Source organism: Hippopotamus amphibius, chromosome 15 (genome assembly GCF_030028045.1).
Source record: "Hippopotamus amphibius kiboko isolate mHipAmp2 chromosome 15, mHipAmp2.hap2, whole genome shotgun sequence".
Taxonomy (NCBI): Eukaryota; Metazoa; Chordata; class Mammalia; order Artiodactyla; family Hippopotamidae; genus Hippopotamus; species Hippopotamus amphibius.
The window spans coordinates 39,052,269-39,067,421 of NC_080200.1; the positions used below are offsets into that span (position 1 = coordinate 39,052,269).

Genomic DNA, 15,153 nt, shown 5'->3' on the forward strand with positions numbered 1-15,153 from the left:
CCACCGGAAGTTAATAAATTGGCATTCTGATTCTTAAACGAGTTTGGGCAGAGTGAATCATCAGGCCCCATTCACTCAAAGGTAAATGAAATAAGCTGGGATTCCTGAACACTCAAAGCCCGAGCATGGCGATTACCTTCTATTGTTATTTGGTTAGAGGTGCTATTGAGGCAGGAGACAGATGGGCCGCCAGGGCAAACAGTCTGAGTTTGTTCCCTGTGGCCCGATACTCTGGGACAGGAATAACAGGACAATTGGGAGAGAAGGCTGGGCCCTCCCCAGATAAAAGATAAGAGACCACATATTCCTCATTCTCCAAGTCAGCAGACCTCCCCCCACCACACATGTGCAGAAAGCCTCCTTGGAGGTCAAAAGGGGAGTGATGCCAAGTGGCCAAACCTACCCATAGGCCTCTTCGGTGGAATCCATCTTGGCAAAGAGATGCGCACACACACGTGGGAAAATCCTGACATACACCAAATGTGGACTTTGAACCAGGCAAATCAGAATGATTGGTCAAAGGAAACACGGAAGAAATGCCCCACATAAGTGATTCAAACTGACACGAGGGCGCGACTTTCTCTCTGAGCCCGCCCATGTGTCCAACCACACGTATTCTGCTCCTTTTTTTTCCCTAACAAATATTTTACTTGTTTCACTACTTTACATCTTTGTGGGAATTCTTTTCTGCAAAGCCGTAGGGCCAGGGCTCTGTCACTGGCCACTGGTCTAGTGACTAGGATTCAGTGCTCTCACCACCACTACCCGACCTCAATCACGGACTGGGAGCTGAAATCCCACTTCAGCGAGCTGCGGGGCGAAGCCACGCGAGATCATTAGCTCCTTTGTGAATGAAATGTTTCAATTCTTTAGTTAAAGGCAATGGCTGCTATTCATTCTCTCCCTAAACCTGTGTCTTCCAAGCCTGAGGAAGTGACCTGCAGGGAGAGGTGGAAAGACGAAAGGGCAGATTCCTTATGGAACAGGGGGAATTCTTTCTAACAACCACGGAGCCAACAGCACCAGAGAAGCAGGGTGCACGCAAAATCATCCCACCTTTCCTAGCCCGCATTTCACCTTGCCTGTGTGGTCGTTTGCTGCTGTCAGTCTCACTCCAGATTCAAATCTCCCGGAGGACAGAGGTGGAGGCTTCCGCATCTTTGCGCGAACTCTTATCCCCGGAACTCGGCACAACGTCTTACCCACGGCAGATGTTGGCCTCAAATGACAGAAGTCCAGCCATGATCTCAAGTGCCCGCCTGACCAGCAGCCCCTCAGTAACAACTAGGCTTTCCTGGCGGTCTCTTCTCCCCACGACTGCTTTTCCCATCCCGCATCTGAGCCCTGACCCCAGTGTGCTGCCGTAGCCTGCGCTGTGTCTGTCTCCCCACAGACTGTGAGCTGAACAAGGGCGGGACTAAGTCTTTCCTGGCTCACCGAAACCAAGACCGTAGCACACCTCTCACGGTACAGACACTCCGTGACTGGTTGCCGAATGAGTGAGTCACCTACCCATCACAACTTTACTTCTGGAAGCTCTAGAAAGCGACCGTATGATGCTTTAGACAAAAGGGGAACTCTTCATATTGACGTATGCTCTTGGTGAGTGTTGAGTGACTCAGGTACTTGAGAGACAGCAGTCAGAAATAACAGGGTGGAAACCAATGTAGGACATCCTTGGGGAATAAATGCCAAGGGAAAGTCAGAGAGATAGAGGGACTTCGGAGATTATTCAGTCTACTCCCAGTGTTTTTCAGATGAGGAAATAGAGCCTAAAAAAAGGGGAGTGACTTTCCCAAGGCCACACAAGCCAACCAGCACTCAGGGTTCTTGGCCTTGGCCCAAGAAGAAGCTAGGTTATCTGAAAAGGAGTCTCAGGTCTGACTGGGTGATTGAGTGAGAGGCACACTGGTTTGGGTGGACGTTTAGTAGGTACTGGGTCAGATACAGCAGGAATCGAGACAAGAAATCCAAGCAGTTCAGCTGAGGACAAAGCAGGAGTGCTTAGCTGAGAAAGCTGGAAGCAGAAACAAAGATTGGTGGAGAGAAAAACAGGTAAATGCAAATCTGATCTACATAAAGGAAGCTGCAGAGTCCCTTGTAAGGAGAAGGCTCACAGTAAACGGTTGTCAGATCAGTTATTGAGACTCCACTAGGCAAGTGAGCCGGGCCAAAAGCGTGGGGTTAAACGCCTGGGATTCCCTGGGGAGCCTGGAGTTGGGGCCCTGGATCTGTCTGGGAATCAGGAGCTCTAACTGAGCTTAAACATTCTTCTCATGGTCCGGACCACCCACTCGGCCCTGGTGTGTCATGCTTAGATCTCAGCGAGTGAGATGGACAGACTGAGGGGTGTAAATACCACAAAAGAGTCCTCCTCCTAATTCCCGCCTTTCAGCTCCAGATTATGAAAGAAACCAACAATCAAACTTTTATTTTTAAGAAGCCATAAAAGTAGCACCTTCTCATGTGCCCTGAACCTAAAATAAATAAATAAACCCAGACCTAAAGAATATCAGAGAATTGAGCTATTATCAGAACCAAAATCTCCCTTTTATTTCTAAATAGCTTATCACAGAGTTTCAAAGAAAAAAGAAAATTTCTATGGCTATTTCTTGCAAACATCATTTTCACGACTCCATGGACAGGAATTGTGTAATTACTAAAAGCATATGCCTGTATTCTCTGTTACAAAGAGAGTATACAGCAAACAATAAGTGCAGAAAGAGGAAATGGTAAAGCTTTATAAAATACGGGTAAAAGCAACCAAACCTTATAAACCTACAGAAACTCTCTCAAGGTTGAGGCTGTCTTCAAACTGGCTCAAAGTGATAAAGTATCCATAAACATTTTAACGGTGTTGAATTCTTATTGGCTTTATTTACAAAGTTGATTTGTGGCCAAATACCTTCACTGGGGGAGTTGCTAAGAGACAAATACTATTTCTTTACCCATAGACAGCATTTCAGCACTTAGCATATTATTTTGCAGGTAACAGCCTCTGAGTGAACATAGCTGTAGGACATCTCACGTTGTACTAACCTTGCGGCCAACAGTGGTCACACCCATCTCTACCCAGCAAGTACAGAAGGAAGCTCCTCTGGCAATACCCACGGACCATATACTGACCATGAAATTCTGTGTGTGGGATTAGGTTCACTGACAAGTTTCCATTCACCAGGAGATCAGGGTTAAGGTGCAGCTTACTAAAATGAGCCGTCAAGATCAGGAAGGTCAAGACTAAGGTAATCATTGTTACTCACCAATTCTAAGTAATTTAAGCACCTGTTACTGGTTTCTCTTCCCTTTGTGATTTTTTTTTTTTTTTACTGTTCTTTCCACTTCTTACCTTCACTTTGGTAAGTTCTCAGGGACAGTGATGCCAAGAGGAATGTTGTCTGAAAGACTGCAAAGAGAGCCATAGGTTCTGGTTTTCTGAAAAAGATAAAGTACAAAAGGGGGAAGTTTCATTTAATTTTAGCTGTGAGCAGGTTTCTCTGAACGAATTGCAGAAGATAATGGCCTTCAAGGCTCCCATTCTTCTTTCCTCCTTATATCCACACTCCTTCGCATTGTGAATTCGGAGTCCGTCCCCCACCGGCCCCGCCCCCCCGCCCCCCCCACCGGGGAATGAGTCAATTTCTCTGCTCCATCTGAGGTGCTTTGGCCCATAAATGAGGCCGAAGTGATGGTGCATCAGCTTGGGGCCTAGGCCTCCAGAGACTTTGTGTGTTTCTGTTTGCTCTTTTGTTTCCACCTTTGGCATGAAAAGAGCATTTCTGGGTTATTCTGTTGGACCCAGGAGGAGGAGGAGCAACCCAGGAGGCAAAGCTGAGTCACCTGAGCCGCTGCAGCCAGGGGCCAGCCTAGGTCAGCCAGCAGCCGGCCACACCCCAGCCCGGAGCAGCTGTTCCCAGATGTGCCACTGAGGCTGTGTGGCAACACATAATGGGTCCACTGAGCTCTTCAAACCAAGCAAAGGTTGGTGAAGAAAGATAAAGCAGAGAAACAAAAGTTAAAAACCAGCCAGAGTCTCAGAAGAGCTACGTTCGAATGAGTTCCTTACCGGGGAGTCATCTCTGCTCTTCCCTGCCTCCCTCCTGAAAAATCACCTGAGAAATGGGCACATGCCACCAGAGGAGACAGGCTGAGTTTCATGGTTTGTGATAATTTCCGGTTTTGCTTAGAACAGGGCTGTGAACTACAGGCCAAAGAGCTTCACTGATTCATCAGGTCCTCTGACCACGGGACCATCCAAGGTCACAGAGAACAAGCCTGGATGGCCTCAAGAAGTCTAGTATGGTCTTCATGGAACAATAAACATGTTAGGGGAAGCACTGCATTTCACTTTTCTACTTCAAACGCTGACTCATCTCAGAGGGAAGCAAAGAAAAATTCAAAGTCAACTTTTGCCTCTGTCTAGTCACCTGGGTGTCATCCACAGCTAGACATTCTGTGAAAATTCCATTTTCACTGCCCACACCCTCCACTTATTTTCTTTAAACAGCATTTACAAGAAACAGGGACAGCAGTGAAGACAGGAAGAGGGTAAAGCAAACCATTCAGTTCCTCTGGGGTGGTCAAACCTGCTTACACAGGAGCAGAAGTCTGCAAACGACGGCTGTTCTTCCTGATCCTCTAAGCACTGCTTTCTGCTACTTCAATTTCTGGCAGCAGGTCATTCACACCATACTAAAATCTCTACTGACAACTTCAGATAGGTTCCTATTACGACTGAGTATCAAAGCCAGGGGGAAAACGGACTCAAGAGAAAACAGCTTCTGTTGAGAACCAAAGAGAAGGCAAAGGAAAATGCCAAAGGGGAGGGTCTGACACTCACTGTTCACTGAAATATCCATCCACCCTGGTCTATGGTACAGGGTCCCATCCTCTGAGCATTTATGTCACCCGAGAAACAGAAGGAGCCACCACTGTGAGGACAGCTCATCCCCTCAATTCAAAAGCAGGTGATTGCGGGGGTGAGATGCACGCTGCCTCCTGTCCTCTGCACGAAAAGGCTCCTTAAGACGTTTCTAAAAAGGTGGATTTTTAGTAAATCAAATATTTTACATGTCACAAAAATTAAATAAGTCAGGGGGCAAACTTAAAACTAGAAGGTGGCCACCTACCAATTAAGGGTAACCAGAAAACTAAAGAATACAATCGTCTATCTTCATAAAATGATATCCTAAAAACTTATTTATCATATGAGGTACCTAGACTAGTCACACTCCTAGAGAAAGAAGTACATGGTGGGTACCAGCGGCTGGAGGAGGGGGAAGGCGAGTCCGTGTCTCCTGGAGACAGAGCTCCAGTTTGGGAAGAGGAGAAAGTCCTGGGGAGGGTGGTGCGGATGGCTGCACGACAGTGTGAATGTGCTCAGTGCCCCTGAACTGTGCCCTGAAACGTGGGTAAAATGCTCAATTGTGTCTCATGTACATTTCACCACAGTAAAATAAGCAACACAACACAAAACAGAAAGAATACAATTGTCACAGAACAAAATTGAAAGATAAGAGTATTTACAAGGCACATATTTCTATGGTCTGGGTATCTCAGGACAGTCCTTGAGAATCACCAGGACAGTCCTGCCTGAAGCCCTGCCCTTTCCCACCATCTCACACTTGGCAGGATGTAAAGCTGAGGACCTCGGCTCCAGCAGCCGTTTCGGTTTCCCGGTTTTCCTTTCATCAGTTCTGACGGGCACTGCTTTTACACACATTGTACCGGTGGCGGCTGTGACCCGGTGGTCCCTGCCTACACAGAGCAAAGTGGTTATTTCTAGTGCTGTGACCGGGCAGCCACTACCCCGATACTTCAGGCTCCAGACCACCTCAGGACCTTTTGCAGGAGGATTACGCGTCCTAGCCGTGCGTGAAAACCTAAAATAATAAAGTTCATCAAAAGCTGTAAAACAAGAGTCAGCGGATGGGAGAACCTCCCAGAAACCCCCGTGGAGCCCCCTGTGGGAAACGCCCTATGAACAGATTTCCTGTAGGCACAGAGCCTGACACTGTCAGAAAAACACAGACACCGAGGGCTCTGAGCCAGCTGCTTCCAAGCCCCAGGTGACTGCTGCACAGCCCACGTGGTTCCCCTCCACGCCACCTAGGTCAATCCTCCTCCAGTCATCCGATTCCAAGGGCAACAGCTGTTTCCCTGTGAGACCACCCCCCACGTCCCGCACCCCCCGACCGGTAACAGAGTCAGAAGGCTGGAGGTGAGGGAGTGAACTGTGCAGAGATCCTGAGGTGGCAGAGCACTGGGTACAGTCAAGGAACAACACGGACCTGGCTGATTGGTGGACGAGGAGGTGAGTGACCCGAGAAATCAGAGGCCGTGCTGGGAGGGAGAGCAGACAGGGAAAACACTTTCGAGACTTTGGCTTCTACATCGAGTGAGATGGGAGCCACTGGGGAGTTTTAAGCAAAGGAGTAACATGGTCTGCCTTACGCTGCACAGGAAAGAACCTGGAATAAGAGACTGCAGGGGGCAAGAGTGGCAGGAGGGGCTCAGGTGGAGGTCATGGCCACCGTTGGCTGGAGACTGACGCGGGCTTAGACCCGGGGCACCGCAGAGGTGGTGGGAACGGTGGTGAAATCGGGGGAGATTTTACAGACAGAGCCGGCAGGCTGTGTGGGGTGGGTGGCTCCAAGAATTGTGGCCTGCGTCCCTGGAAAAAAAGGGAATCACCATTAATGGAGAAGTAGAAGAATGATTTACTGGGCTGTATCAAGGACCCAACTTGAGACATCTTAATTGGAGATGCCTACTTGATATCCAAGTGGAGATGTCAAGAGGCTAGCTGGATATACCACCTGGAGTTCCTAGGAGGGGTCTTGTCTGCGGGTACACATCCAGGCATCCTCGGTGCGCACATATAGCATTTAAAGCCACAGCACAGCATGAGCTCCAAGAGGTATATAGACAGAAAAGAGAAAGAGGTCCGAGCACGTAGCTCTGGGATGCTTCACACCCTACCCTACGCCCCCTTATGCAGATCAAAACGAAAATCCAGGATAAAGCCAGGCTTTCCTACCTCCCCTCAAGGATGAGGGCTGGGGAGTCCTTCAGCTGGCTGCTTGGCACGGTCCCCCCACGGGCGCTCAGGGGGCACCAAGCAGGGCTTGGTTTTTCCTCTGAAGCTCTGCTTCTGACCCGGAAGAGGCTTCCCAGCCCTCCCATTCATTCAACAGGCTTTCTCTCTCCACAACCCTGAGCTAGGAGCGTCACCACGCCTAATTTCCAGTAAGAAAGTGGCAGAATTCAGAAAGGAAAAGTACTTTCCTGCCTCATCCACGTGATTTTGTCCTTTTCCCAAATCTGTTCTCTCTCTTTTTAAAAAAACTTTCCCCAGTTTCTTAAAATTGAAGTATAGTTGAGGGAATTCCCTGGCAGTCCAGTGGTTAGGACTTGCTCTCACTGCCGGGGCCCGGGTTCAATCCCTGGTCAGGGAACTAAGATCCCAGAAGTCGCACAGTGTTGCCAAAAAAAGAAGAAGTATAGCTGATTTACAATATGGTGTTAGTTTCAGGCATACAGCAAGTATATATATGTGTGTGTGTGTGTGTATTTTCAGATTATTTTCCATTACAGGTTATTACAAGATACTGAATATAGTTCCCTATGCTACACAGTAATTCCATCTTGTTTATCTATTTTATGTATAGTAGTTTGTATCCCTTGTTAGGACTACGGGATTAACGGATCCAGACCACATCTGTTCTTTACTTCTGTTTTCCAGATCTCCAGTATTCCCACGCAGACTGTGAGCTGCTTGAGTACAGGCCTGGATCTTATTCCCCATGGTCTGTCACAGTCCCAGAACATGGTTGCTACACAATCGATATCCAGTAAATGAATACAAACTTGTACCAATTTTCTTGCATCCTCTCTTCTTTGCTTTCAATTTTATTTTAATTCAAGTAGACTCCTTTTCAGGCCCTTCTACATTTTCTGTTGCCAAATGTTGCCTAATTCACAGTCTTTCACTGACATTCCTTCTCTGCGAGGGGTGGGGGCGGGGGGGGGGGGGGCGGAGGGAGGAGGGAGGCAAGCAAAGCAAAACTACTCTTTTGCAGAACTTCTCATTCAAATCTCCTCTCTTTGAAGAAAGAAGATACCTTTGAATATCCCTCAGTATAAATACTAGGCGTGTAATAAACACACAACTTTTGAAAAACCTGCCCCTCTTCAACCAGCAATTCTTATTCTGTCATTACTTAAGTATTTATTCCTGGGAAGTTTCCCCACCGCAAATAATCCCCGTGAGAGGCAGTTTAATCAGTCACTTGCTTCCCAAGAACATGGGTGTGTTGCCAAACTCTTCCGAATTGGCTGGGTGCCCCAATGATGTCATATGCAAATACCATTTTAAAGAAAGAAGCTGTTCAAACAGGACACGTGCTCGGTGTGTGCACCTTGTGAAAGAGTTCTTTCTATGTGGCAGTACAAAGAGTTACATGCCACATCTTGGAGGAATCCCACATTTCCCAGGTTCTGTTCTTATTTTTTTTAAAGGGCTCCACCATATCACAGCATAGGATTGATCATCCATAAAGTTTCACCCCCATTCTACCATTCCTTCCTTCTCAAGTATCCGTTACCCGCAAGTATGACCAGGGTTCAAGCACATCTTCCCCACTCTCTAAACCTACCCAGTTAAGTATTTCTACCAGTTTTGTAAGGTCAATCCTGATTTCAAATGATTCCTGGCATTTTTGTGATTCCAGCTAGGAGTACAGCCGAGTCTCCGAGTTGCATATGAAGTCAAAGAAAAAGCTGGAAAACCTGGATCCAAGGAATACTCTGCACCCAAAGAATATGTAGGCATTTAGTAAATGCTAATGGTGATACTTCATTTGAGAAAAGATACATTATTTCCCCAAATGGTACTGGAACAATCTACTAACCCAAACGCTGTAGGAAAAGGAAATTGTAATTTTTAAATACAGGTGCTCTGACATAAGACTACTTAGGGTCAAATCCCCCTTCTGGCACTTAATAACTACACGACCATGGGCAAGTTACTTAAACCATCTAGGCTTCGATTTCCTTTTCTGTAAAATGAGAAGAAATAACCTACCTCATAGGATTGCCATGAGGATCAAATGAGATTATGGGAAGATACACACAGTAAATCCAATCAATGTTAACGTGATCATTATTGCTACGGCTTCATTTCCTTCAACAAAATAAAACCCAGATGAACAAAGATACACATGCAAGACTATTAAATTTACTAGAACAAACAGAGAATTCATACAACTCAACATCAAAAAAACAAGCAACCTAATTAAAAAATGGGCAGAGGGCCTGAATAGACATTTTTCCAAAGAAGACATACAGATGGCCAACAAACACATGAAAAGATGCTCAACATCACTAATCATCAGGAAAATGCAAATCAAACACACAATGAGATATCACCTCACACCTGTCAGAATGGCTACCATCAAAAATACAACAAATAGCAAATGCTGACAAGGATGTGGAGAAAAGGGAACCCTCCTGCATTGTTGGTGGAATGTAAACTGGTGCAGCCACTATGGAAAATAGTTTGGAGGTTCCTCAAAAAATTAAAAATAGGACTACCATATGATCCAGAAATTCCACTTCTGGGTATTTACCTGAGTAAAATGAAAACACTAATTTGAAAAGATATATGCTCCCCTATGTTCACTGCAGCATTATTTACAATAGTCAAGATACGGAAGCAACCATCAAAAGATAAATGGATAAAGAAGATGTGGCATCTGTACACAATGGAATACTACTTAGCCATATAAGAGAATTAAATCTTGGCATTTGCAACAACATGAATGGCCCTAGAGGTTATTATGATAAGTGAAATGAGTCAGAGAGAGAAAGACAAATACTATATGATTTCACTCATAATGTGGAATCTAAAAAAATAAAATAAAAGAGCAAATGTATAACTAAACAGAAACAAAGCTGTAGATACAGAGAACAAATAGGTTGTTGCCAGAGGGGAGGGGCTGGGGGAGGAGAGAAATAGGGGAGTGAGATTAAGGCATATAAACTTTCAGTTGCAAAATAAATGAGTCACAGGTATGAAATATACAGTGTGGGGAATATAGTGTAATTATGTAATGTCTTTGTATGCTGACAGATGATGACTTATCATGGTAATCATTTGGAATGTATAGAAATACTGAGTCACCATGTTGTGTATCAGAAACTAACACAGTGTTGTAGGTTGATTACACTTCAAAACAAACTATTAGAAAAAGCGATCAGTGCCCCCGCCCCCGCCTTCTCTCTCCCGCCCCCCACCCTGAGCTGCTCCCAGCCAACGATCAAGCCAACTCTTCTCCACCTGACATGGGGTTCCTCTAATGGACAACCTTTGATCAAAGTCTCCCCGACCCTGGCCAGAACGTTCTCAGAGCTGCACTGCTGCTGCTGGAAACTCTTCTTTTCCAATCTTCCTTCTTCCCTGCCCTTTTTCACAGGGCTCAGACCTGCAGTGGGTTTGGAGGTGCTCTCTGTCTATTCCTGTTCCCTTTCCCCAGCTATCCTTCACAGTGCTTTCCCCAAAGATCTCCTGCACATCTATTTCTGTCTTGCTGTCTTCTACTAGAAGGATCCAAACTGGCCCCAAAAGAAGCACCCAGCTATGAAAAGTTATAAATTTAGAGCTTGGGTAGGGGAAGAGAAGCAAGTAGGATGCGAGAAATTATGGATAACTCTTAAGTTATGTAATTCTGCAACATAGAGTATTCTTTAAAACGTGTGTGCGTGTGTGTGTGTTTTACATATTTTGGGTTCAGTCTTGTGCGAGCAGTGGCAAGTCCATTATTTCCACACATTTCCCAAGAGGGTTAAACTAGTCAAAAGTGTTTTGTGATTCAAATCCAGCCCATAGCTGTCAAACAGACCTGATAAAAGGTTGCTATTTTTTAGGTACTGGCTCAGTCTATGAGCATGTCATGTGTTTCTCCACAGAAAAAAAAAAAGTGATCTCTCAGGTCCTTGAGAAAATGCAGGCACTTTACTAATGCCTTTTCAAACACAGAAAATAACCAGTTTCCTGAGTAGAAAAACATAATGCCATCCCCTTTAGACAGACGGGCTCGCTAGATTGAGATTAACTTGCTCAAAGTCCCCTGTTAGGAAGACTGGGAGTAGAGAGAACTAAGAGATAACGTTATGTGCACGAAATTGACTTACATAAGAGTGTAGCTCCTGTTGATTTACATCTTCTCAAGATCTGCCACGCACTGTGTTCTCACACAGTGGAACCTCAGTCCATGCTTTCCAAGAGTTTTTTAAATCTTACATTTAATCTTACGTTTTTCCAAGTGTTCCTTATGTTTTATGTTTTTCTCTTTGCCAAGACGCTTGTAATTCTGGCTTTCCTATCAGTTGACATGTTTCATACTCAGACTGGATACATTTTATGTGGCTGTCTTCATCATAAATCAGCAGTTTTCAATAGTCCACCTAAGGCTTCTCTGGTGGTGCAGTGGTTAAGAATCCTGCCAATGCAGGGGACAAGGGTTTAAGCCCTGGTCCAAGAGGATCCCACATGCTACAGAGCAACTAAGCCCACGCGCCACAACTACTAAGCCTGTGCTCTAGAGCCTGCGAGCCACAACTACTGAGCCCACGTGCCGCAACTACTGAAGCCCGCAGGCCTAGAGCAAAGGATATGTCCAGGTAATTCACAGGAGACACACATGATGCATAAACACTGTATACAGAGATATCAAATTGCAGTAGCAATCAGCAAAATGCAAATGTAAATGCCTTATGGGGTTTCACTCACTTACCAGATTTGAAAATTTAAACTAAAAAAAAGATAACACCTGTTGTTAGGAAGGATGGGGGAAATAGAGTCGCATGTGCTGAGTTTAAATTAGTACCTGGGGCGGGTCGGTGGTGCAGTGTGAAGGGTTTTATCTATCCAGTTGAAAATGGATAAACCCTTTGACACACAAATCTCTCTCCTAGGATAATATACTGAGGCTTAAGCACAAAGATGAATGCATAATCTTCCCTGAAGCACTGTTGCTGATGCGGAATAATTTTAAACAATTCAAATGTCCATCAATAAGGGAAAGGATGAATAAATGTCCCTAGTTAAAATAAGAATAAGCATTAGTACTTTAGAATAACATGTAGCCATTAGCAAAAGAGGTATGTACAGACGTGTTAGATCTCTAAGACTTGGAGGTGAAAAAGTAAGCTGCACAATGATAGTAAGATCTCATTTACACACATTAAAACACAGTATACATACATATTATGCACGTGCGTAGAAAAGAAAAAAGTTTTGGAACAGTAGGTACCAACCTGCACCTTCCCTCTTCTGAGTGTGAGTAGGAGTGAACAAGGTACTTTTACGTTTTATTTCATGTAGTTCGTGTATATATATATATTTACTTATTATTTGTATTATTTTTAAAACACAAAAATAAAACAGACAATCTGGAGTAAAAAAATACTGAAAACCAACAGAAGGTTGTGAAGGCAAGGACACAGCTGCTGGAAAAGAAACTTGCGCTTTACAGAGCTACAAGGAAGCCTTCTTGGAGGGAGGGGTGTTTCTCACAAAATCTTATTTGCCTTATATTTCCCCATTTCATATTTTTTTTTCAATCAAGGAGGACTTCCTCCCCCAGGGAAAGGAGAGCCAGGGCTCACTGTTCCTGTAAGTGAGCGAGATGACACTCACTCAGCTTTCCTTCTACCCCAGCCAGCAATGCTCCAGCCCAGTTCCCACAAGGAAAACACACTCTTTCCTCTTGTCAAATCACAGAGCCACCAACTCCTCTTTCAGAACCATGACAGTTTTCCCGATTTGGTTCCTTTTTCAGGTTACAAGAAACAACAGAGACTCTGGAACCCCTCTGTGCACCCCTGTAGGTGTTCCTGCTCTTTCAGGCTAAAGAAAGGGGTAGAAGGCAAACATGCAGTGTGTAAATAAGTGTTCTCCCGAGTGTGGCTCCAGTCCCCGTTGGACACCTAAGACCAGCCCTTTCCCCTCAAGGTGGCCTTTGATACAGAAGGTTTAGACACATCTGCTGAGACAACAGCAGGCAGAACAGGTACCACAAGGAGGCACATTACAGCTGAGAATTAGCTCTGTCCAACAATGATGTTAGGTGGTGAGCTCCCTGTCACTGGAGGCATTCTAACAATACTGGATGCTATCAGGGGAAACACCAAACTTAGCATGCCCTGATGGTTCTGAGTAGGGAGCTGGAGCTGGAGCTGGAGTCCGGTGCTTTGAAAAGCTCCAAGAATGATTCTGAGGCATAGCTAAGTTTGGGAATCCCTGGCCACTATGACGATTTGGGGCCCTTCAGCTTCAAGGGTCTCTGAGTGCATTTTAAAACAGCCCAGGAGACAGACAAAGCAGGCCAATAATGCAGCACCACGATTCGGGGGAGGGAGGCACTCCAAAAAGGGTCCTGGAGTTTGAGGCACAACACAGTGGTTATAAGCAGACTCCAAAGCCAAATCCTGACTCTGTCAGCTGCTAGCTGTGTGACCACAGACAAGTTGGTTAACTTCTCTGGGTCTCAGTTTTCTCACTGATAAAATCAAAATGAGAAAACTGCTATCTACCTCACTGGTGAAGCTTAAGCCGTCTGGCATATGTGCAGTACTTAGAATAGTGCCTGGTACGTGTGAACCATTATTATTTTGCAAAGGAGGAAACAGAGGCTGAGGCCATAAGTTAACTTGACCCAAGTCCCAAATCAGTGAGACTTGAGAATGAGACCCAAAGCTTCTCTCCTTCTAGCTCAAATGAAATACACCAGATTCGGTTCCCTCAGATCCTCTGCCCACATCGACCCCTCTTGAGTCGGAGACTAAGCTTGCTCAGAGTCTTCAAGCGTGTCAGTTACCAGGCGTCCTCGCTCAGTGGCACCGAGCCCTGTGCCTCCCACCACAGCACAGGCAGGCAGGACGGATGGAGGCGTGAGTGGGCCAAGGGCTGTCGAGAAAGGGCTCTCGGTGTCAGGGGCACAGCCCCCCGCTTCACGACGTCAGTGCCACCACCGCCAGCTCTACAGTCTTGGACAAGTTATCGAACCCCTCCGTGCTGTTTGTCTATAAAAGGGTGAGAGGTGGGGCAGTTACAAATGCAAGGCTCCCACCGCCAACCAGACAGCTCTGCGCTGCCTCCGCTCGCTGGGCGGGTGCCCCAGGCACCGCCGCACCCCCGGGATCTCCCGCGCCACCTGCGTGTGCGCGCCTCCCGCTTCCAGGTGGAAGCAGAGATGCGGCGGAGGGAGGGCGCGGACCGCGAGAGGAATGCCTGCCTGTCAGGTGCGAGTTAAGCGAGCGTGAGCGGAGGCTGGAGACAGCAATGGACGCCCCATTAACTTTGGGGTGCTGGGAGAGAGGCAAAAGTGGGTCAAAGGGAGATTTTTCCTCTCCGACTCCGTGCCAAAGAGGCGATGGGATGGCGAACGTAAAAGCGGGGTAGGAGCCCTAGTGGTGTCCCCAGCGGCGTTCTCTCTGGGGAGAACCCGTGTTCCAGTGTTACGCACCAGACCGGCGGGCCAGGGGCGAGGACCCCTCAAAGCATCCTCCCCGGGGCAGAGCGAACCCCGAGCCGGAGCAAACTGGGCCTCGGGGCGCCAAGCCGGGGAAGCCGACGGCTGGGCTGCGGGCCGCGTCCCGCCGGGAAGGGCCGGCGAAGCTCCCCTGCGCGGCCCGGGGCCGCCCGTCGTTAGAGCCCGGCAGGGAGGCGGGGCGCGCGGAGGGGCGCGGGGCGGGCGGGCGGTACTCACCCCGCGGGCGGAGGGCTCCGCGAGCCGGGCCGGGTCGTCGGCGGGGCCGCCGCCGCGCTGCGAGGCCGGGGCGGGCGCGTGTGCGGACGTGCAGGATCGGCCCCGCGCCCGGGCTATGAATCAGCTGCGGGGCGCGCGCCCAGGGGCGGGAGTTACGGGAAAGCCGCGGGGGAGGGCAGAGGGCCCAGGACTTTTGCAATTTCCCGTCTCGCTGCGCACTCTTGGCACTGCCGGGACCCACAGGAATTCGCCTCCTTTGGGTCCCCGGGGAGGGGGGGGGAGCGGACGGGACCCTGCCGAGGTGCGGGCCCCCGGCCGCGGCGGCCGGGCGGGGACCGGTGGGAAAGGAAGTGGGCCAGGCCTGGGAAGGAAAAGTGGAAACCCA

General features: G+C 47.5%; 1 protein-coding gene across 9 annotated transcripts in view; it reads right to left on the reverse strand.

Annotated features, from left to right (window-relative positions):
- The window catches only part of OSMR (oncostatin M receptor), a 72,877-nt gene extending 57,930 nt beyond the window's left edge, over positions 1 to 14,947 (reverse strand). For 3 of the 9 annotated variants that reach the window (XM_057710245.1, XM_057710252.1, XM_057710253.1), the window contains exons 1-2: positions 14,769 to 14,945; positions 3,347 to 3,432 (exon numbers count right to left, since the gene is read on the reverse strand). In XM_057710245.1, the coding sequence (XP_057566228.1) occupies positions 3,347 to 3,419 (73 nt within the window). In that variant the 5' untranslated portion in view covers positions 3,420 to 3,432; positions 14,769 to 14,945. Of the gene's footprint in view, positions 1 to 3,346; positions 3,433 to 3,837; positions 3,962 to 13,877; positions 14,083 to 14,768 lie in introns of all 9 variants that reach the window. The other 6 variants (XM_057710248.1, XM_057710250.1, XM_057710247.1 and 3 more) reach the window with 5 other exon arrangements.
- Positions 14,948 to 15,153: the final 206 nt, after the last annotated feature.